The sequence below is a fragment of the Kogia breviceps genome, chromosome 5 (genome assembly GCF_026419965.1).
Source record: "Kogia breviceps isolate mKogBre1 chromosome 5, mKogBre1 haplotype 1, whole genome shotgun sequence".
In the NCBI taxonomy this organism is placed as follows: Eukaryota; Metazoa; Chordata; class Mammalia; order Artiodactyla; family Physeteridae; genus Kogia; species Kogia breviceps.
The window spans coordinates 71,279,834-71,303,914 of NC_081314.1; the positions used below are offsets into that span (position 1 = coordinate 71,279,834).

At 39.6% G+C, this 24,081-nt stretch overlaps 1 protein-coding gene across 13 annotated transcripts in view; it reads left to right on the forward strand.

The window, feature by feature from the left end:
* LPP (LIM domain containing preferred translocation partner in lipoma) overlaps positions 1–24,081 on the forward strand; it is a 714,682-nt gene that overhangs the window by 523,028 nt on the left and 167,573 nt on the right. For all 13 annotated transcript variants that reach the window (XM_059064964.2, XM_059064970.2, XM_067034208.1 and 10 more), the window contains one exon: positions 16,105–16,231. In XM_059064964.2, coding sequence (XP_058920947.1) covers positions 16,105–16,231 — 127 coding nt within the window. The remainder of the gene's footprint in view (positions 1–16,104; positions 16,232–24,081) is intronic.

Sequence of the window (24,081 nt, forward strand, 5' to 3'; positions counted from 1 at the left end):
CCCTGTACTACCTACAAGACTGTAGACAATCTATCTAACCTTCCGGGGCCTCTGTTTTCCTCATTTGGAGAAAGGTCTAATGCTATTTCATGTAATTTGTAGAACATTGATGTAGTACAATGCCTGCACATTTTTAGTTGGTAATTATGGTTACCTCTTATCACTGTGTTTATCTTCATCCAAGACCCTTTTTCTTACCCTTTAGGATACGTCTGTCGTGTCTTTTCCATAGAGAAGAAATAGTATCAGCTACATTTAACGTCAGTTTATGCTACTGTGTCATGGGGTGTTTTGCATGTCTAATTTTATCTTCACCTTTCTAATCAAAGTACTGACTAATGCAGTGTCTGCCACCTTGTGCCGGCTCAGTAAATACGATTTGGATTAATAAATTTTAATTTTAACTTATGAGAGCAACACGGCCCAAAGTTTAGAAACTAGAGAAGAGAAAACACCGACAGTGCAACACTCAGAATGCCACACGTGGTATAGCGGTCAAGGCCATGAACTGTAGTTGTGTTTGAGTCCTGGCTGTGATACCTTGAGTGCTATACTTACAACTCCAGGCTTCAATTTCGTCATCGCTGAATGAGGACAATAAGAGTAGCTACCTGAGCAGGAGGTTGGGAGGGTGAGGTGCATTTGAAGCATTTAGAACAGGGCCTGACTCAATAAATCTTAGCTGTGATGATGAGGAAGAGGCGGGTGAGCATGGTTTGTGTGTCCCCTTTATGCATGTTGCTGTTCACAAATTACTTGAGTGATTTTACCTCTCTTGCTCCCTTTGTTTGCCATAGAAACACGCATTAGGAGACTGAAGATTATACCCATTGGAGAGAACCAGACCCAGAGAGGGAAAATGACTATCTAAGTTGTATTTAGCAAGTTTATGGAAAAGAGGGACCTAAAATTCCTAACCACCAGGCTGCTCTGTGTTTGTTTCCTATATAGACTTCTTAGTTGGGGAAAGTAATTTTTGACTCCTAGTTACTATCCGAGATTGCAGATTAAGCTAAAGAGACAGTAAAGCACATTTAGGTTTTTTTTTTCAATCTGGTTTTGTATGACAGTGTTTCATATCAACTGGAGCATAGATACCTATGTAGATTTCTAAGGGGCCAATGGAGAGGATTCCTGAAAACGTACAGCCAAGCTTTACATAGTAAAGACAGCATATCCCTCTGTGGAACCTGCAAAAGCAAATAAACAAACAAACAAATAAACACCTTCCATCATGATCCTCATCTTTTTTTTTTTTTTTTTTTTTTTTGTGGTACGCGGGCCTCTCACTGTTGTGGCCTCTCCCATTGCGTAGCGCAGGCTCCGGACGCTCAGGCTCAGCGGCCATGGCTCACGGGCCCAGCCGCTCTGCGGCATGTGGGATCTTCCCGGACCGGGGCACGAACCCGTGTCCCCTGCATCGGCAGGCGGATTCTCAACCACTGCGCCACCAGGGAAGCCAATCCTCATCTTTTATGTGCCAGCACAGCCCTTGCAGCAAAATACCAGGGCCCCCATGTTTCTCTACTCTGACCTTCCTCTAGGCACTGAGTTGTTGGCATCAGAAATCATCACAGCCACTTGTATGCTCATTTTCTTCAGCCTCTCACTAAAGCAATCATTTTTTTAAGATCAGCAGCAAAAAGCAAACATTTCAGTGAGTAGTATGCACTCGAGTCTGGAACAGCTGACTTGCTGTGCCGAGGTCATGGGCTGACATGTAGACATCTTCTCCTGCAGCCTCATGTAGGGGTGGATGTCCCAGTAGACAATTCCCTCACTTTCACTAAAGTATTACGGACATCTTCATGCACAGCGCAGTGAAACTAACAAAAAGGAACATAGAGGGCAGAAGAGCCAAAGGTCAATTACATGTGATTTTTACCTGAAATGAAAGATGATAACTTATCAACTTGACTCTCTCATGTGTCCCTCTTGGCGTCTTCACCTGGAATGTCATTCTTGCTACATCTCTGGATGTCCAAATTCTGTATTCATCCAAGACGTGATTAAAATGCCAACTTCCCTCTTGAGTGTCCCTTCATCTTCCCAATGTGAGCCACCTTCTCTTTCTCTGTGTTCTGGTAGCATTGATTAAAACATTTAACTTCGGTTATTGTATTTTTGGATATTTTACTTTTGGATATTTCCAGATGTCTAATATTTCCTACTACATCTCCTGGAGGGCAGAGCCGTGTCTCAGTTATTTCTTTAATTTCTTTAGCTCTAGCACTTGCTAGGCACTCGGCAATTGTGCTTTGAATAAATGTATTACTTACAGTCATCTCCTCAGTTATGTTTAGTTACTGTGCTATTAGGAACTTGCTACGTTGCATCTCATATGTGAAACAATGTGATCTTTAATGTGCTTGATGCACTGTAACATCTTGTCCTTGTTCTTCTCCCACAAGCTCATTTTATATTCAAGAAGCAATGTGAGCTGAGTCCATAACATTCAGCATTGTCATGAGGGTTGAGGCACTGCCTGCCGAGTGACTGGGTCAGTCACTGCAATATGTCTCTTGGTTAGAAAAAGAATAAAGCCAGTAATAACTTGCTTCCTACCTATCAGTGAGGGTAGTTAGAATGACAGTGATGATGAAACATATAGAGTTTTTGATGATATTCATGGTGGTGTTATAACAATAACTGTAAGTTTTTGGCATTTAATGATATCCAATCCACTTCATTCTTTTTTTAAAAAGGTTATTTATTTATTATTTTTGGCTGTGTTGGGTCTTTGTTGCTGTGCGCAGGCTTTCTCTAGTTGCGGCGAGCAGGGCCCACTCTTCATTGCAGTGCACTGGCTTCTCTTTGCGGTGGCTTCTCTTGTTGCAGGGTATGGGCTCTAGGCGCGCAGGCTTCAGTAGTTGTGGCATGTGGGCTCAGTAGTTGTGGCTCTCAGGCTCTAGAGTTCAGGCTCAGTAGTTGTGACTCACGGGCTTAATTGCTCCGCGGCATGTGGGATCCTCCCGGACCAGGGCTCAAACCTGTGTCCCCTGCATTGGCAGGCGGATTCTTAATCACCCCACTTCATCCTTATTATAGTGGTACTTTCAACCCCATCCTTCTGGGTCTTAATCTCTAGTTACTAGAACTTGAGAGGTGGTTTCTAGAATCAGTGTAATTGGATACACATCCTAGCTCCTTCTCACACCAGCTCCGTGACTTTGAGCAAAGCTCTTTGGAGTCTCTGTGTCTGTTTCCTCATCTGTAAAGTGAGGTAGCAAAAGTGCTCACGTAGTTGGATTATTTCAGAGGCTAAATGAGATAACACATGTAGACAGTAAGTGACTCCATAAATGGTATTATTATAATCCCTGGGCATTAAATAAGGCCCTGGATCAAGAAAATTCTTACCAGAAGGAAGTATTTCTTTCAGAAAGCCATGTATGTCATTAGGAAACAATGGATAAGGCAGAAAGAGAGGGGAGATATTGAGGCCAACTTGCCTAGGACTCTGGACTCCCCTGTGACGAAAAGTGGCTTGTGGGGTCTGCATCATGTGAGGAGAGACACCTTTTGTTAAGTCAAGGAATAAGAGACTGGCACGGGGGTGACACCAGCACAGCCTGCAGACTCCTCTGGGGACCACATCTGTTTGTGCCAGCTGTTGTCAGTCTGTGTAAGCTCGCCGAGAATAACAGCCATGATTTTCACTTTAAAGCAGTTTCCGTCTCAGGATCTCAGAATGCTGCATAAATGGAGGTGAGGGCTCCCAAAGTCGTGCCAAGAGAGAACATACTTTATAGGGCATCAAGAATGCGTCACTGTGCTGAGCGCATCTTTCACGGTGGAAAAAGAACAAACTAGTTTCAAAGTAGACCTCTTTCCTGATTTGAGCCCTTCTTGATTCCACCACTCATTTTTTAGGTGACCTGGGACAGCTCAGTTCCCCTCCTTGACTCTCAGTTTTCTCATTATAAATGAGGGGATTCACCTACCACTAAATGATCTCTAGTGTGTTCTGTTTCTGGAATACTCAGAGAGTGCCAGGGATCTACAATTACCTCCCAGTAGACTACCGCAGACTACAGCGTTTTACATTTCGGTGAGGCCCAAGTTCTTATAGAATAGAATATTGCGTAGTGTTTTATTCATGCTTGGGCTTTTAACCCAGCAGAAAAAAAAATTATTACTTTGGTCACTAGGAAATGGTATTATCTTTTAGTTTTTTATATCAAAGTATTAATGACCCTTTACATGATTTTCCCTTTGCTCACTTCTAGTACAGTGCTAGTTATCATTTCTTTTTACTGTTTTAAGATTCAGCATTACCCCCCAGCTTGTGTCAGAGATTGATAAAGGAAGTAGTCTTTTGAAGAGCAGTTCTACTTGTCTTGCTGAATCATGAATGAAGACCTCAAAAGTGGCCCTGTCTCTTTACTTCTTGTGCTCAGTCCATCAACATCAGAATTACCCAGGACGCTTGTTATTTTCTAGGTTGCCGTCTTTCTACACAGTAAATACTTCATGTTTACAAAACAGAAACAAACTCACAGACATAGAAAACAAACTGATGGAAACCTAAGGGGAAAGGCAGGGGAGGGATAACTTAGGAGTTTGGGATTAGCAGATACAAACTACGATATATAAAATAGATAAACAACAGGGTCCTACTCTCTAGCACAGGGAACTATATTCAATATCTTGTAATAAACTAGAAGGGAAACAAATATGAAAAAGAATATATTTACATATATTCAACTGAATCGCTTTGCTGTACACCAGAAATTAACAAAACATTGTAAATTAACTATATTTCGATTTTAAAAAATTGTTGGTATTTGTCCCTTAGGAAGTTTCCTTTGATAGTTCAAGACTTCATAATACAAGATTAAATTCTCCTAAACATAAGTAGATAGGTCATAAGATCCCTCTGAAAAAAAATGTAGATGGGTTGAGAGGCTGAGGCAGTTGTATGATGGTTAAGCATGCACTTTCTGGATTGATGACTGCATTCTGATTTCAAGTCCCCAGGTACTGTCAAGGTGATCTCTGTGCCTCAGTTTTCTCATTTGTAAAATTGGAATCTCTGATCTGATGGGGCTGCTGTCGTGATTAAATGAGTTAACGTATTTTGAACATTGTCTGGTCCCTGCTAAACTATTCAGGATACCTTAATTATTTTCAGTGTCATCAATTATAAATCAATAAATATATAAATTAAATACTTACATATTTCTACCTTTCAGAGTTTATGGAAGGAGATATTCCTTCAATAGAATTACTGTTATTTGAATCAAGGTTGCTGATCAGTTAGAAATATTCAATGCTATTGACCTTTAGATTCAGTATCAGGGCATGATCTATTTCCCCCTCTGCTGCAGTGCTGATGAATGGCACTGAGTCATTCATATTCCCTCATCCACCTTTCTGCCACATTTGAAAGGCAGCCATAGCTCAAATTTGACAGACTGTTTGTGAGCATTTAATGCAAGCCATGAGCCCCTATTAAATATTAGCACACGCCATGTATCATCTTAGGTGTTACAACGCCCCTGAAATGGAAGCATTCCCTATTCACTGCCTGCCCCCGACCCCATTTACAGATGAATATGCTTATGCTAAGAGAAGTTTAAAAAAACTTGTGAAGTGTTATACAAAATAAGGGATATAACTTGGTATTTGAACCAGCTTTTTCTGCTTCCAAAGCCCACACTTTCTCCATTACACCACAATCAATGTTTCTGAAAGTAAATGGGGCCACATTGGTCTCCAACCTCTGATATAATTAGCATCATGCTTTAATCAGTGAGGTTGACTGTCTTGATTAATCTTTGTGACAGATCATGTAAGTTTCATATTTCTAAATGAATATATAGAGGCAACTGTAAATTAGTGGAAAAACACTGAGCTTGGATCAGAAGACTCATGTTTAACTCTTGGCTCTGCCACTTCCTATGGGTGTGATTTTGGCTAAGTCACTTAACATAGTCACTTAACAAACCACTAACGTTGTTTGTTTCTTTGTACAGAAGACACACACTGCTGCCTTGGAAAGTATTAAATAAAATGCAGCGTGCATGAGCGTTGCCCCAGAGTACCTTGTTGCCTGTGAAGGAGCGTGGAAATGCAAAGGCCTTTCTTCCTTTGCTTCAAGTCCCAATGCAATCTTCTCATCCCCCGTGGCATGTTTTTGGTATGCCCCAGTCCACTGTAACTTCTCTTTCCTCTAAATTCATATCATCCATTGGAGTATTCACATGGTATCTATTACTGTGTAGCATATCTTTAAGGATAAGAATAAGCTCTTAATCAGTGCAGGCAGTGAATGATTTACACGGGCCATCTCATTTAACTCATGGGGTAAATCCTATTGACCCCATTTTATGGTTTATGCAACTAATACTTTGTAAAATGAAGCATCTTGCCCTGAGTCACACTAGTGGTAAGTAGTGGATGTGGGATTTGAATCCAAGCAGGTAGCCAGCCCCTAGAGCCTATACTCTTAAGTGTCTAAACCATACTGATTACCATCAGCAGTCAGTGTTTTGCTTCGTTCTTTATTTCTCCCTCATGTGCCTTGATTTCTTGACTGAATTATAAATTCCTTGAACTGGAATTTCAATTCCAGTAATTGAGATATTGAATACACCTCAGTTATCTTGATGATTGCCATAATGCCTAATTACTAGTATTTGTGGATAATTTGATGTAGATTTCACTGAAGGTACAGTTTTTCACAGTGCTTCAGTATCCTGGCAGCAAGGACTTTTGACTCCTTCCTTGTCTTTGTCTCCAGAAGCTAATCTTCCCACCATGTTGAGCTACTTTGATTTGATTTTCACAGGTCAAGCAAAAAACCTTTTCTCTGTTATTCTCACGGACACACTTTGCCTGCCTCCCCGCCAAGGCCCAGAAATCCAGTGTGATCAGGGCATCTGTCAGAGGATGGACTTGTTTGCTGCGGGTGGCATTGTTACTGAGCAAAACACATGCCCTTCCTTTGCATCCTAAGTGCCTTGGATTGCTGAGCAAGAACCTTTCTGACTCAAATGAAAACCACCTTGTGTTAGGTGAAATATGGGGAGTTAACCATTTGTTTGCTGGCGTGCATTTCCCACGAAAAACTCAAAAACAGAAATTCACCTCGGCCATGGAAAGTGATGTGCCAAGCGTCATATTTGCATATTAAAACCGAAAACTGATTTGCATGTTATTTCAGTGTCTTGTGTCACGTTCAGGCATCTGTCAAGCCCACTTAGATAGAAACAGCTTGTATAATAGGAAAGTGTTTCTGTGCATATCTGACTGAAAATCTAGGTGCCTTTATTTTTTTCAACAAATTGTCCCCACTTTACATTCTTCTATTTATTCTGGCTTTGTGTCTGAAAATGCTAAAGAAAAGACTGAAATCCCATGTCTTATAAAGAATAGTTCTTATTTTTTAAGGCTCATCCATTTTTTTACTATATTTAGATAATTTTAAAATATTAAAGAAAAAATTAATATTCCCATCATCCTAACATGAGCTGTTAACATGTTGGTATTTTTTTCTTCCAGTATTTGTTTTTTTATACCTACATAGAAACACATGCTGGCACCCTTACATATATATTTGTATACATTTGGAATTATCAGATAGTACTATTTTAATATCTTTCGGGTTTTTTTTTTCAACATGATAATGACAAGAATTGTGAAACAATCTAAATATGTAACAGTAAGGAATTGGTAAAGCCCCAGTGAATTAGAACCGTGGTCAAGGCTGGAGCCCTGGTAAGAGAAACAGTAAGATGTCTGGTTGAGGATGACTTTTCTGTGGGACAGTGCATGGAAAGTAGTGCGCTGTGGTAACACTTTTGTTCCCAGTGTTGGGGCAACTAGCCCTTTACATTGTTCCAGGCAATCAAATAAACATGAAATGTCTTTTCAGCGGAAGTCACTGCCAGGTACTAGTGGAGCACAGCAAAGACCAAGACCTCCTTTTGTTTGAAAACAACCTTGAACAACAGTTCATCCCATTCATCAAACTTTTTATGTCTTGAGTCTTGTTGAGGTGAAACCTACCAATGGAAATAATGTCTTGTCATTGTCTTTCCTTTGTTTTATCAGATCCCTTCTGCATAGCACACATAGGCCTAATTAATGGAGCAAAGAAATGCAGGTAGCTTTTAGCTCCCGTGCTGTGGAAATAGCTTCTAGTAGCCTTGTGTAGGAATCTTGTATGGTGGTATATAAGATGGAAGCAAATTGATAGAGATCTTATCACCTGCCACAGAGGCCACCGGCTTTCTCCTTTAAGGAAGGCCTGCCTTCTTGAAGGATGGAAAGTATGGAGAATATGGGAGTGTGGAGAGAAAGAGTCATGAAACGAGAACTATGAAGCAAGGTGGTAAGAGATCTTTGCTTTAGCTTCTCCCTGACCCTGAATATCTGGGACTCCTGCTTCTGACCTTTCCTACCTGTCTACTAGGTGGGAGAGCATATGTGGTTATGCCTTTTTTGCTTGGAGCTCATCTAGGCAGGAACACATAAGGAAGGCTACTTCGTTCTGAATAACCAAACATGAGCTCTGCTTTACCATTTATCTTTGGTGCCAAAGGCTAAGATGTAGAGAGTTTAACAATTTGGAGAGCCAGCAAGGCATACCTTCACCAAATGTCATGTATTTCAAGGTTTACAATTAAAAAGACTCAGAGGAATTACATCTCTTACTACAACAATTAATGTGAAATTCAGATAGACTAGACTGAAGTACTTTATCAGCAGATAGAAGAGTGAAGATTTACTGGAGAGATACTATTATCTGCAAACATTCCACTTCCAAGAAGAAAATCATCTTTGTTAGTGGTTTCTAAGGTGTCCCTCCTGGTAACCGCAACTGTCATTTAAACACAATATTATGTTTAATATTTTACAGAGCTTCCTCATATGAATTAGATATTAGTATCTTCCAGTTTATAGATGGGAAAGTCTAATAGAGAAACAAACCCTTGGGGAACTGAAATGGTGCCCTAGCTGTCAGGGCCAGAAATAAGCATGCTCCAAGCGAGGCACTCTTAAGGCTACCCTGATACTTTGGGGACTGGTGGGGTGGGCATGGAGAGAAGCCACTACCTCTCAGCTCAACCTACATTACCATAATTCTCTGGTGTCCAAACACCACAGCCCCTAGGTGGACACCCAGCACTTTCCCCTGGCTGCAGCAACATCCAGCAACTCCACCAGGCTGTCATTCAGAATCATCAGTCCTTGGCTATGACTCCCAATTTGGCCTAAGAAGGGTGATTTAGGGGCATCCATGCATGGCATGAGAAAGGGAATATGAAAAATGGGTTGTAAGAAAACAAACCTTTTGAAAGTTGAAGACTAACTGGCATGGATTTCCAAGGTATTGTCAAACTTTTAAAGTCAAATTTTCTGGATGGTCTTCTTTGTGCCCTTAACCATTCATTCTCCAAGAAAATGGACCTTAGGAATAGAAGAACTAAGCACATGCCTTTCTGCTCCCATGCAGCTGTGAGGAATGTTCACTGGTGGGTTTCTAATTATTAATAAGTGGTTCTCCTCCTCCCCCTTCCTTCTCTGAGACCCATTGCTTTAAACCTGAAGCAGGGTGGGTGTCCAGCACATCTTCTGCCTTTGGCCTGAAGCGGGGTGCTCCTTCCACTGAACAGTGAGACGTTGAGCATAGAGTGTGATAATTCAGTGAGAGTCAGAAAGTAGAAGCAGCCTCAGGAAACTGCAAACTGCAAACTTGACACAGTTAAATAAGGGGAGAAAAAAAAGAACGAAAATATCAGAAATATATTTTTTCTGGCAGGCTTTCAGCTCAAAATGGGGCTAATTCTACCGTTTGAAAGAAGATAATTTCAGTGTTTCTTTTTTCAAGAACACGTAATTGAAGTTATTTTCCCTCTGAGAGAAGGAACCTCTTGTACATCATTGCAAATGGACAAGAAAAATGAGAAGCTCTGGTACCTAGAGTGATAGAGTATTCATTATCATGTAATCCCTCTGAATATGTTGGCTACCTTTCCCCAGTGTTGTATCCGCCTGGGCCGTGCTTTTCTGGTAAGGTTCAGATTTGCACTAAGTTCCAGTTACCTAGCACTCTGTAACTAGGAAATCAACAGCAGGTAAGGACTCATGGGAGAAAAATGGCCCATGGTGAGGTCAATATCAGAGTAACCCAGAAGGCTGATGTGATGACAGATTAGGTAGCCATTTTGTAATATGGATCCTTAACACATATATTTAATTAGTTAAGTTGGTGATAACAAAGATTCAAGGAGGTGGGTGTTCTCCTAGGGGTCTTTGCTGTTTGTACCTTAGTGTACGCTGTTTACCATGCTTCATTTTCTCTTTAGGAGGGACAATTCTGCTTTCCCCACCCAAGGAAGGGTGGTGGTAGGAAAGGGTGGTTAACCTTTGTATGTTCTTGATTTCATGCCCCATGTGTAGTGAAAGTTCTGTAGGCTGCAGAAACCCTGTGACCTGCCAGCTGCTTACTCAGATTCAGAATGCTGAATAAAGTTCTAGATTGTTTCAGGGGATGCTGACAAGTGGTTTAAGTCCTCATGTAAATGGAAATCTCTATAATAATGAGGTCTCCACTTGCTCAGTGTGTCTGTTTTTATAAACTACAAAGTTGCCATAGATATGAATACTGTGATTTTGCTATAAATATCTGTAAATATCTGCATATTATGGGTACAAAAATGTGATAGAGTTAAAATCAAAGGAATCTTTGAAAACACCATTTTACGCATAAACATACTGAGGCTTAGAGAATAGAAATGATTTGATCCAAATGACTGGACAAGTTAAAGGCGGAACTAAGATTAGAGAGATAAATAGGTCTTTTGTCTTAATAGGTTCTCATGTAAGAAAATACAAAACACTTCAAATACCATGAAGTGTTATATAAGTATGATGGATACTGTTATTTGTGCTATTCTTAATCTGGCAGAGTTTTTTGCTCACCAAGCAGATTCTGTCCATATGCATTTTGTTTGCAGAAACAGTCCTTACTTTTGCACAGTCTCATCCATAACCTTTACCAGGGGCCTAGATCCAAATTTGGCTGTGGTATTCATATTAGGCCTTCCCCAGAATGATAATCAGCTGGGCCCCTAGCAAGGAAAGAACCATGGCAGAGAAGAGTCTGCTGTAGATACTTGGACATTTTCTGTTTCCTGACACTTTTGTGTCAGGAAAAAATATATATATATTTTTTCACATCTCAGGAAAAAATCTTCATTATAGAAAAAGGAAAGTATAAATAAAAGGAATATAAACCACTGCCCATCACTTTTAACCATTAACCTCTGAGCATATTTCTTTCCAGTCTCCCTTCTGTAACAGTTCTAGGCAAGCAGCCTGGTCAGTGGATGGCTCTCCTCCAGGGGTGAGCTCCTTTCTTCCTATGCCTCATATGGCTGTATCTAACTGCAAGGGAGAATGGAAAATAGCCTAGCTGTGTGCTCAGAAGGAGGAGGAAACACATTTTGGTGAGGAGTTAGCAAATTTACATAGTACATATCAGAGTTCTTTTAAAGCATATTAGCCATTAAATTGCTCAGAAATACCATGATGTCTGGTTGCATTTTTTTTAAGTCATCACTGGCTTTGGGTTTGAGGTATTTGCCAATAGGCATATTTCAGAAGCATGACTTTAGTAAAGTCAGCCCACCATTTTAAATCTAAAGATTATCTGTTGCCTAAAACAGTCTTGACTTTGACCACAACCCATTTCTCTAGCCTCATCCTAGCTCTGTTCTTCCTCTGTTTCTTAACATTTTTGCTAATATTCATGTTCTTTCGTACATACTGTTCTTGTAATATCTTTACTGTTTTTCTCTTTCTTTTTTCCTTTTCTTCTTTTTCTTTCTTTCTTTCCTTCTTTCTTTCTTTCTTTCTTTCTTTCTCTCTCTCTCTCCTTCCTTCCTTTCTCTCTTTCTTCTTCCTTCCTTCCTTTCCTTCTCTCTCTCTCTGTCTCTCTCCCTCCCTCTTTCTCTCTCTCTCTCTTTCTTTCTTCCTTTCTTTCATCTAGTAAAATCCAGTTTATCCTTCAATATCAAACTAAATGGTCACCTCCTTTCTGGCAGTGTTCTGTTATGTCAGAACACTGAATTCATACCTGTGTTTTTGTACTTACACTTTACTGTAATTACCTATTTTCATGTCTCTCTCTTCCTAAACTGAGTTGTCAGAGTCAGGTATCCTGAATAATTTGACTTTATAATGGTAGTGCTTAGCATTTGCCATTTCCTTAGGAAAAGTATGTTAAGATAATTTTGAAGGAATCCTCTGAAATTTATTTCTCAATAATTTCATCTATGGGTCATGCAATGTTTTTTTTTTTCTTTTTTTGCCTTTACTAGGAGGTCCAGGCATTTCAAAGAACGCACATATTAGTGATTAATATTGATACTTGTAAGAATGTCTTTTTCTTAGAAAAGGCTGGAGGCTGTGTTTTTATTTTTTTTGCAGTGCTTTTGTTTCACTATTTAGCAGTAAGCCTCCACTCTGAAAAACATCTTTGCTTATTAGACAATACAATCAGTATTTTAAAATCCAAATGACTATAGTGATAGAGCTGGAAGGCTTGGAAAGAACAATAGTGGAATCCAGCAAGGCATTGAAGTGGAGCCCAAACATGGCCAACTCAGCATACCTAGTCTCAGTCAGGGCTCTGCTGGCTTTCAGGGCTGGTACTGCACACAGCATTGCTCAGTTATCTTTTCTGAGCCTCAGTTTCCTCATCCATAAAATAGGATGATATATCACACAGGGCTGTTGTATAAACATTTGAGATGACATATGTGAAAGCAGGCACTTTGAAAAGGATCATACAGATACAAGGAACTGTTATTATGTCACAATGAATATACTGCTGATACTATTCATATTTCTACTTCTGAAGAAATAAAAAACAAAATAATATATCACATCCCCTGCCAGCCCTCCCTCACCCCCCACTTATAAATTTTCAATTGTGTTTTATTGCCCAGACACAATTTAGAAGCTGCTTATTTGAAAATGATTTGGACACAATTATTAATTTTTCCTAGGATTTGTTGAGTCCTAAGCACTCCCAGGAGAGAGAAATTGAAAGGGATCTCTTCATCCCAGTGAGAAAGTGCTAAACTACTACTTACGAGACTTGAACCCTGAAGAAAGTCCTGAGCTATATTTTCCTGGGTGTGAGAGACAACTGGGAAGAACTTGACTTTTTACCACTATGTATTCCACAGATGTTGAGTATTACCCACTGGAGGTGGGGGCAGTGGGGAGAGTTCTCTAGACAAATAAGGTCCAGAAACACTGGAAGAGATGATCTCCTGGGGTCTTTATTCAGAAGGAATACCAGGAATCCAAGATCAGCAGTATATGAGATTAGAATCTAAAAGAAAAGAGCCTTCCCAAACTTCAGAAAGAGTATCGCAAGCAAATAGGAAGGAGTATTTGTAGAATAAAAGGTATAATATACGTATTGTTTCTTAAAATCTGAGAAATACTGACAGGGTAAGTACTTTGAAATTAGGCCTCTGCTTGAAATGTAAGTGCTAAAGGTAGAATCTCAATTACTGGCTCTGATTTACAGAGGACAGACTTGGCTTTCTTGCTTCCTTTGTTTATATGAAAAGGGAAGCCAGAAGATTTTAGGGCCAAACAATAATAAATTGTGTCCATTCCCTGAGGGTTCACCCTAAGACTGGAAGCAGGAATTATCAGATTTTTCTCTACTAGTTGTTGATTTAAATTAAAACAGCCACCACCATTAATATTTCATACTTTTCTATCACTTTCTCTATGGAAAACAATGCTTGGTTGGAAAAGAATACGTAGAATTTAGAGTCAGGTAATACCAAATTTGGGGCTCAAGTTCTCTCTTAATTGCAAACCTGCAAAAAAAAGTTGTAGATAATTTTCCTATCTTCAATGTTGTCACCTGAACTGGGATTGTCCCCTCCCTCAGAGGCAGGTTGGGGCATCTAGAGTCCCTTTGTTGCCATGGCTTGAAAGTAGTTAAGCTCTATTTAGCATGAAATGCAAGCTATCTCATCTTAATTCTCACAAAGACTGTGAGGTAGCATTGCAAGCCCATTTTACAGAATAGGGTCTCAAGTTCAGACAGGTTCACAAGCTCACCTCATTAAATCTGTCTCCAACCACAATGCCACTGCCACACCATATATCCCTTCACTATCTCTGGCCACAATAATTTTATGTTCTTATATGAATATTTCTGTAAAATTTTCTTGAAAGTTGATAGCATATATGAGCAATTTGAAGTTTAATTACACGAGCAAATCACTCCTCCAATGTTTATATCTGCAAACACTCCCCCCAATATAGTGTGCTTTATGGTACTGATGATCACTTATGTCTGTCTTTCACCCTCACTAGACTCCAGTCCTTTCAAAGGCAAAGACTGTGTCAAATACCTCTTTGTGTTCTTCCCTGATGCTTGCAGAGGGTACACAAAATAGGCACTGTAAGAACGTGTGCATAAACTAATAAGCAAAACAAATGTGAATGAGTCAAGAACTTCTTTAACCCTCACACTAACTCAATAGGGCAGGCATTATTTGCAGATTAGAGGAGGCCCTGAGATTAATGTTTAGGACAAATGAGTGAATCTAGAATGGGCTCTTGTCCTGGCTTTATCCTAATTAGCCCTGCCGGGTCCTTTTGTGTGTCAATTTCTTTACCTCACAATGAGTAGATTGAGGTAATGATCCTGCAGATGCCAGATGAAAGATAATTAGAGAGAAAAGGCCAAATAGGTACCAATCAACAATTTCACATATGTTTCGAAGGCATTTCATGCCCTAGCCATAGCACAAGTAATTAATAACCTTCTTAGTTGTTGAAATGTTGCTGGTAATAATAATGAAACTTTTGTACAAGGATTTGTTCTTCACAGGATTTTCACATCCAAGAACTCATTTGGTATAGTGAAGATAACGGGTGAATGAATATGCAGCTTCAAGTCTTGTTGAGCTGATTCTTGTAAACTGTTCATGAAAGGAGAAACTCTTAGTCAACAATTTTAAGAGCGCATTAAGATCAAGGCAGTGTATTCCCAATCTCAGCTCTTCCCATTTGCCATGGGGAATATCATCACCAATATTTCTAAACTTTTAACAGTCTTTTTATTTTTAATACTTTGAAGATACTGGAGTGTAATATTGGAATTGGTCAAAGTTATAATATAGGCAAGGGAAAATATAACAAATTCCCTCTTATTTACATAGCACCAGCTATTTTACATCTGGCCTCTGGTCTTTCTTCTTTCTTTACATACTTTAGATTCTTGGTTGATCACCTCAAGTGTTCTTTCACCTGACATTTGATTCCCTTGCATTGCTTTAATTCAGACACATCCACCTATTTAACACCAATCCAGTGTTTACTCCTGCTGATTTACCTCCTCATTTGACATCTGGTTGTTTGCAGTGCAGGGGTGGTCTGGTGGCGTGGGGCAGGGGGGTTACTCAACCTCCTTAACTGCAACACAAGGCCCTTCACTTTGTGGACCCCATGTACCCAATAATATTCATCTCTTTTCTTACCTCAAACTTTATACATAGGAGTTCCTTATGCCACCTGGCTTCTTCCTCACCTGAATGTTAATAAACTTCAACGTTTATGGTTCCTCTCCTTTAGCTGAACAAATCCTAGTCTGTGCTGATGCCTCTCCTCTGGAATTCTTCCTCTCCAGCCAAGTGAGAGTCCCCTTTGTGCTCTGATTGTGCACTTTCTACAGTTGCTTTATCTTTAATTACTAGGGTGCCTATATCTCTTACTTGACCGTAAGCTCTGTAAGGGAAGAGACTCAGTTTCTTCATCTTTTTTTATAAATCTACAACTGGCACATAGTGACTGCTTAGCAATTGTTGAATGAAATAGAGTCCTATTCTTTGTAAACATGGATTTCTAAGTCTGATAGATGGCTCATCTATATAAGGCAAGTGAATAAAGTAGTGCCTCCAAGGTCAGACACTGAGTAGCTGATAAACCAATTCTAAACCCAGGCCTCCTAATATCCCCATCCAGTGCTTTTTCCTCTACAGTGCAAACACTACCTGATTGCCTTGGTTGACGTCTAGGTTGCACTTAAAGGACTCTGTGTTTTATGCCTTTCAGAGTGGACAAACAGGATCCATGGGGCCTCCGGCTGTCCCCTCCTCATTCCGCCCTGAAGATGAGCTCGAGCATCTGACCAAGAAGATGCTGTATGACATGGAAAATCCACCCGCCGATGAATACTTTGGTGAGTGGGGTGTAAGGCTGAATTCTGAAGTAAAGGTTCTGTTCTGTTTTCCTTAATTAGTAATTAGGAATAGTACCGGCTCCACTGGTAAAAGCTTTGAGTCTGGATGCGTTGGAGTTGGTATGCATGTACACACACACCTGAGTGTTCTGGAAATTGCTTTGTGAGACTGCTGTAAATGTAATGTCTGTTTAGCTTGGACTAAAATTTCAGGGGTGATGCAGAGTTTCTTGAATACAAATTTGATTTTAAAAGTTAATTTTTGACAATTTGTTAGCTTCTTATTAGGCAGAAATAGGGTTTCTGTGTGTGTTCAGGTCTCTCACCGATCTTAATGTTCATTTACAAAATGTGGAATTGGGTAGTATCTAAACTTTGTGCTTTCAGTCCTTTCCCTATTTAGGAAAAGTTGTTCCCTTTGTATTTTTTTTTAACTTCTCCTCTCTCCAAACCTGTGAATAATTATCAATGGTTAATCCATCCAGTCCATTTGTGTAATGTGAATTTATGAATTATACGCCAAGTATAGGTATTACAGATACATAACCTATCCTCAGGGAGGTTGGAATTATTTAGAAAAGATAAGAAAAACAAACAATTGCTAATCTAGGTAGAAAGTTATGAGGCATAAGAGAGGCTTAGGTCAAATGTTACAAAATGTAAAAGCTCTAGTCATCAAGAACATCGGGAATGCTTTTGAGAAAAATTGGTGGTTCTTGAACCTGGACTCAAAGCAGTGCCTTTCAGATTTTCTGTTTTCTCCCTAATCTGTTGGAGACCAATATTTCCATAGAGTACAATTAAAATTAGTTACTAAGAAAATGAAATAAACAGAATACAAAATGGAAGACTGAGTTTTACCATTATTACATTTAACAGGAATAAATTACTCTGTTAAATTGCTATCATATTTTCTAAATACTGTCTGTGTCTGTACTTGTCTCATAGCAGAGTGACTTAGATAGGAACCTGTAGATATTCTGAGTAGCACTGCTTTTCGGGCATCTGGAGAGAGGTTATTACATTGGGGGAGGGGGAGCGAAGGCATAGAGGTGGGAAAATTGCACGGGACTTCTGCTTCTTCATATACTTCCTATTTTCATGGCTCCCCACTTGCTTCCTATTTGGGAATATGTAATGACAGGTAAACTGAGGGCACAAAGCCACATCATAAATGCACTGCACTGGGTTAAAATATGAAAAACGTGACATTTCTTTGTATGCAGGAGACAATGTAGCTTAGCTAAAATAGCACAGTAGTGGGGATAAAGAGTTCTGATTCTGGTTCCTTTTCTGCCTTTTACCAGCTAAGCAATATTGGCCCATTCCTCAACTGCCTCAACCCCATTTCCCACCTGGGTGAATCATAGGCGTGAAGCAAATGTGCTTTAGCGTTTCTTTCATAGTAAGTTCTCTGTAGAAACAGCATTCATGCAGAGAAGTACATAAAGCTAAAAGTTAAATGTAAGTTGATAGACATTAGCACAAATGCATAGAGAATAGTTTTAAAAAAGTCTCTAGTTATATTAAAATATACTAAAAGTATATCACGCTATTGTCATTGACATGGGGGAAGGGCTTATATTGGAGCCTAAGGTAACTTTTTTAAAAAGCTTATTAAGAGTGAAAAGTAAGGCCTCTGTATTAAGGTATACCAAGCACAAAAAGCTAACATACCAAATTCAATTTTCACAGCAACAGAATAGATAGCAATAGAAAACATTGAACATAGATTGTAACTGTGTTAATGAGTATATATTAATCGCTCTGGGAGATCAATTAACTATTATCTTTGCCTTCAAGAACTGTCCTAGCTCTACTACTCACTAGCTTAGACAACTTGAACAAATTGCTTATTCTCTACATCTTTTTGTTTTGCTCTATCTATAATGTGGAAATAATGGCTAGTTTATACTTTTATAGTGAGTACTGAATGAAATATTTATAGAAAGCACTTAGCCAAGTTCTTGGCATGTAGAATATGCTCAATAATCAAAGTTATCCCGTGCTTTACTAAAGAAAACAAGATATGCCCATTAAAAAGCCATTAATAATACGTGATTTAAACTGAAGTTCCTAGCAAAAATAGAACATATGTCACCAATTGGTAAATAATCATTGCCAAATGAGTATTACAAACCATGAGAGAGAATGTGGAATAATCATTAAGTTTTACTGAGTGCTTACAATATGGCCTCACTGCTATACAGTATGTACTTTATTAACAATTAACTCCTTTCATCCTTACAGAAAAAAATATAACCCTGTGAAGTAAATGCTACTATTATTTCCAGATTAGGAAATCAAGGCACAGAAATGTTAAGTAATCTGCCCAATACCAACAGCTAATAAGTTGCAGGACTGGATTAGAATCCAAACTCCAGGTCTATACTTTTTTTTTTTTTCTTCTAAACCTTTTTCCACAGCTTTATAGAAGTAAACAAAGTCACATAATTAATGTATACAATTTGGTGGATTTGGATGTATGTGTACACTTATTTTTGCCGTCACCACAACCCAGGTAATAAACATATCCTTCACTTCCAAAGTTTAGTCTGGATGTTTAGGAAGGGTTTTACGCAGGAGATCAGCTTTGGACAGATGGAAAATAAGAGAAGGGCATTCTCTTCTAAGTAGATAGAATGAATAAAATATAAATTGAGGCCAAGATTATTTAAGGAAAATTACGTTATATGGCAGATATCCACCAAGGGCCTATTATGTGCAGGCTACTGTGCTAGGTAGGTGTTGGAGACATGTGGAGCTAGGGAGACGTGGGTTTTACCTTTAAAGGAGCTTATAGTCTTAAGAGAGGATGTATACAACGTTGTGGTGTTTAATCCTAATACAAGGCAGCAAGCGACAAGTAACTTATTTGAAGTTCAGCCAAAGTACTTTGAGAAATGAGAAGAAAAGAGAGAGAACATTATGAGGCAGGAATGGAAAAGTGTTTGTGGAGTGGATAGCCTTTGGGTTGTTTTTAAAATTACGGTAATAGAGATTTGGAAGTGTGATGATAGTAGAGAAGTGATGTTATTTCTGAGGAGTAGAATTTTAACACAATAGGCAATAAAATCATTGGCGTGAGGCACCCATGTGGGACAGAACAAATTTGGGGAAATAAGGTAGGAGAGGTAGGCTGGGACCAATGGCCTAAAGACTAATGACTTTATCTTATATAATGAGTGCTGCACGTTGAGATCAAAGGTTATGGGAACTGTTTCTGAAATGTGGTTAAGAATGTGGGTTCCAAAGCCAGAATGCCTTGGTTTGAATGCCAGCTCTACCTCTCACTGGCTAGATAAAAGCAGGAAGCAAAGGATGAGTTAACAGAACCATGGTTTACTGTTCTACTCAAACATTAAACATTTCCCGAACATGTTTTCCATGCCTGCTGCTGTGTGCAAGGGACACCGAGCAGAGTCTCTGCCCTCAGGGGATCCACACGTTCTGGGAAGGACAGGAGAGAGGCAGGCATGTAAGGAATGTCAGCGCAGCAAGGGGTGCAGCACTCTGTTGGGTCTGCCTGAGACACTAGGTGAGCATAGAAGACAGAGTTAAGTCTGAAAATGAGAGAAGGAAGGCTACATAATAATGCGTTTGCAACAGAAGGGCCTGACCCAAGGGAGATGAAGAAGAGTCATCTCTTGCTCTCTATCAGAATTTTACCTGAGTTCCATTCTGGGCTGGAAATAGCATTGCTAATCACTACCTTAAAAGAACTTTTCACTCTTGTGTTAACATGCCCAGCCCCAACTCAACCCCCTCACTCTTTCTATCAGATTGCCTATTTAATGCTGGAATTTTCATTGACACTGTAGCTGATTTGCTGAAGGTCATTAAATGCTTTCATGTCAAAGATCTCCTACTAGATTGTGAGCTGCACCAGTGAGTGAGAGGGAACAAGATGTAAATAAATGGTGTCAATGGAATAGATTCCCCTGTGGTCATGTTCATTTTTTTCTGTGCAGCCCTTATTTTCTTTTTCCTTGAGTGGAATAATTCATGAATATATTTGGTTTTTGTTTTGTTTTTCATTATGGAGTTTCCCATTACTCTTAGCAGTTTTTCTTTGTTTGAAGAACTATAATTATGGCATGCTTCAAAGTAGGGGAGGAATATCAAAATGTCACCTCACAGGTGACTTAAGTCAAAGGAAAAAAGACACCTTCACAAATAGAGAGTTTGGAAACTTTCTTAATCCAAGTGATGAAACTTAGCATCACCAATAATGGGACAAACTGACATATGCCAGCTGCTATGATGTAGTAGAAAGTACACAACATCACCTGTGTAATATAGTCTTGCTGAAATATTTAACCTAAAATCCAACCATTAGGAAGTAGACAAATCCAAACGATGTGCCATTTTTCAAGACAGTTGTCCTGAATTCTTTAAAAATGTCAAGATTAAAGAAAATGAAAGGGCTTCCCTGGTGGCGCAGTGGTTGAGAGTCCGCCTGCCGATGCAGGGGACGTGGGTTTGTGCCCCGGTCCGGGAAGATCCCACATGCCACGGAGCGGCTGGGCCCGTGAGCCAGGGCCGCTGAGCCTGTGCATCCGGAGCCTGTGCTCTGAAAAGGGAGAGGCCACAACAGTGAGAAGCCCGCGTACCGCAAAAAAAAAAAAAAAGAAAATGAAAAAAGACATGCCATTCAAATGCAAGGCATGAGTCTTGATTGAATCTGGATCAAAAAACAAAGTATTGGGCTTCCCTGGTGGCGCAGTGGTTGAGAATCCGCCTGCCGATGCAGGGGACACGGGTTCGTGCCCTGGTCCGGGAGGATCCCACATGCCGTGGAGCAGCTGGGCCCGTGAGCCATGGCCGCTGAGCCTGCGCGTCCAGAGCCTGTGCTCCGCAACGGGAGAGGCCACAACAGTGAGAGGCCCGCGTACCGCAAAAAAAAAAAAAAAAAAAAAAAAAAAAAAAAGTATTTAGGGCAAGTTTAGAGAAATTTAAATATGAACTATATATTAGATAATACATCAGTGTTAATTTTGTGGGTATGGTAATGGAATTGTGGTTATATAAGATAATATCCTTGTTTTTCGGAGCAAAATGTTGAAGTATTTAGGGTAAAGTGTCATTATGTCAGCAACCTATTTTGAAACAAGATAGATAGATGTAGAGATATTATAAAGAGGGCAGAATCACTTCAGATTATAACAATGAGAGACACTATAACTGCACAGCTACAAAGGATACCCTTTCCCCCCCCCACCCCAGGAGCCTTGAAGCGTATCACAAATGAATTATCTTTTATTTTTGTACGTGCCGCACAGCATACAGAATCTTAGTTCTCCAACCAAGGATCGAACCTGTGCCCCCTGCAATGGAAGCGCCAAGCCCTAACCACTGGACCGCCAGGGAAGTCCCACAAATGAATCATCTTAACACTCCCTTCTTGGGCGGGAGAAGTAGAGAGTCATTCCTATATCTTGTAAACTTGACTGTTTTAAAATTTCCCTTTCTTGTGTATCTGTTTCTTTATTTTCTACTGGACACATACCCTTTCTATTGTTGGTGAGATGGTAACTATTGTGGTGGAGATGATGAAAGCTATATTTACTTAAAGCTCTACAAGTTTAAAAAGCCTGCTCCCAGTCATGGTCTGACTCATATATCTGGCCATGAAGTTGTCATTTCTCTGATGAGGAAACGGCGATTCAGAGAGACTCAATGAGTTGTTCAAGTCACACAGTTATAAGTTTGAGGATTTCGACTTATTCTTCAGATCGCAAAGTCCATTCTGATTCATTACCATTACAAAAAGGCATAAGCTGTTCCTGTGGGTGGCTATTCCTGCCTCACGTCATCCTTTACCTACTGAAGTCATGATCTTTAAGTAAGAGACCAACTGTTCCAAGGGCATCTGTAGCCCAGACTTCAATGTCACTGGTAATATACTTTGACTATCTTTAACTCCTGAATTAACTGATGTGACACTAAGCACAGGCTTTTTTCCATGGCTCAGATACATACTCTAGGGAGATAACCCACCTAATACCTCTCTATCAGCCATGTTAGCTGACTGTTGACCTTAAGGGAAAGCAAATCACTAAAAATCACTAAGAGCTATAGTGATTGTTTCCTCACGTCATTTCTTGATAAAATATTACAAGCTGGAACCTTCAATTGAGTCTCAGCTGATTTTTTTTTAATGATTTCTTCTGAAAATGTGCTAGTTTTAGTGCTTCCATGCCCTTCCTTTTACATCTTCATCAAAAATTGTAACTATTGCATTACAGTATTAGCTAAATGCCATAGCAGATGAATCATAGTAGAGCTGTATGATAAGTCCAGATCTTTGAAGGGAAGTTAGCCTCTCATGTTCTGAACATTTTTCATCTACTTGGACTTGAATTTTGGCTGTAGCAGATTCCTAAGTGTCTTTCCATTAGCAAGGGTGTACTTGAGTGGGCCTAGAATGCTGTGTTATAAGGGGAAGAGGGGAAATATAGAAGAAAGTTGAAGGTAAGGAGAAATTCTCATCTAATTCAGTTAACCAGGCAGTAGATCTTTAGTTCACATCATTTGCAAGGCTACAGGCCTTGGTGCAAGTGCTTGCATCTTGGAGCAACCTGTTTTCCTGGGCAAATAGAAAACTATGTTTCTACTAGAGGAGATTCAGTGCCAGAGGTATATACATAGAAAGAACAAGGGGTGATGAACTATAAATTACTATAATTTAGGGTAAAGTTCAGAACTTAAGATAGGAGAGGGAGGATTTTTAAATTAGCTATTAAAATTAATGGGGGAGAACGTTTTCGTTGCTAGGGATTAGGGAGCTTACAGGACTAGTGGCCAGCATTTGGAGCTTATATTTTTCAGATAGTTTTGAGGGAGAAATGTAAAGGAAAGTTGAGTTTGTCTCTAGATATCCTTGAGCCATGTCTGTGAATTTATGCAGGTGTTCTCCATGTTGATTGGTATACCCAGAGCCTCTAAGTTTTGTGTTTTCATTCATTTTGAAAGAAAAAGCATGTTTGTAGATGAGAAGTTCCATGTCTCAGTCTGTAGCCATGGCATGATTCTTTCCAAAATAATGGTGTTCTGGCTGTACAGACCCTAAGGCAGAAGGCAACAATCTTGGAATACAGTATCTCTGGAAATGAACAATGTAATATATCTGAGGATGAACTAAAAATATCTACCAGCTTATTTTTAAGCAGGAAGCTGTAATTATCTTGGCAGTGTTTACATGGTGTTGTCTTATTCCTTCTTCCAAAAAAAAAAAACTGAAGTGTGTGAGTCTTAATATTGTTTAGTGAGCTATTTGAAGAATCCCTATGCCTTCAGAGCGGCACTAGGTAAATTCTCTTCACAGAACTTGGCATTTATCTAAGAATTTTTTTGTTTATCTCTTGAGCATTGTTAGTGAGGCATATTGAGAGTTTTTGCATAAAGCCAGAAGTTGGTTCTAGGGGAAGTAGGCTTTATTGCTTCAAAGGACAGGTGGACAGGGTGGAAGCTATGAGGCAGTGAGGACCTGGCATGTGTCAAGCCCTAGGAGAAGAAAGGCATGGAGGGGAATGTGCTACGAGTACTTTACTGATAAAACAACCTCACCATACTTGGTACTATATATCTTCTCAACTGAGAGCAAGATGGAGGCCCAAAGGATGTTTGTGAGTAGAAGTAGAGTGCCCCAAACAATGGGGAAGATGGTTTATTTCTTTTCTATTCTAGTAAGACCAAAGGATAAGTGAGCATGTCTAGAGGACTTGGACTAAGAGGCTTAGGAGACTGGAAACCACTATTTGAGCTACAGTTGAAGGAGTGGAGAAAAGAAAACCTGGAGCCCTGAAAGCTATTGGAGAAATGTCATGTCGAAAAGGTACTAGACTTAA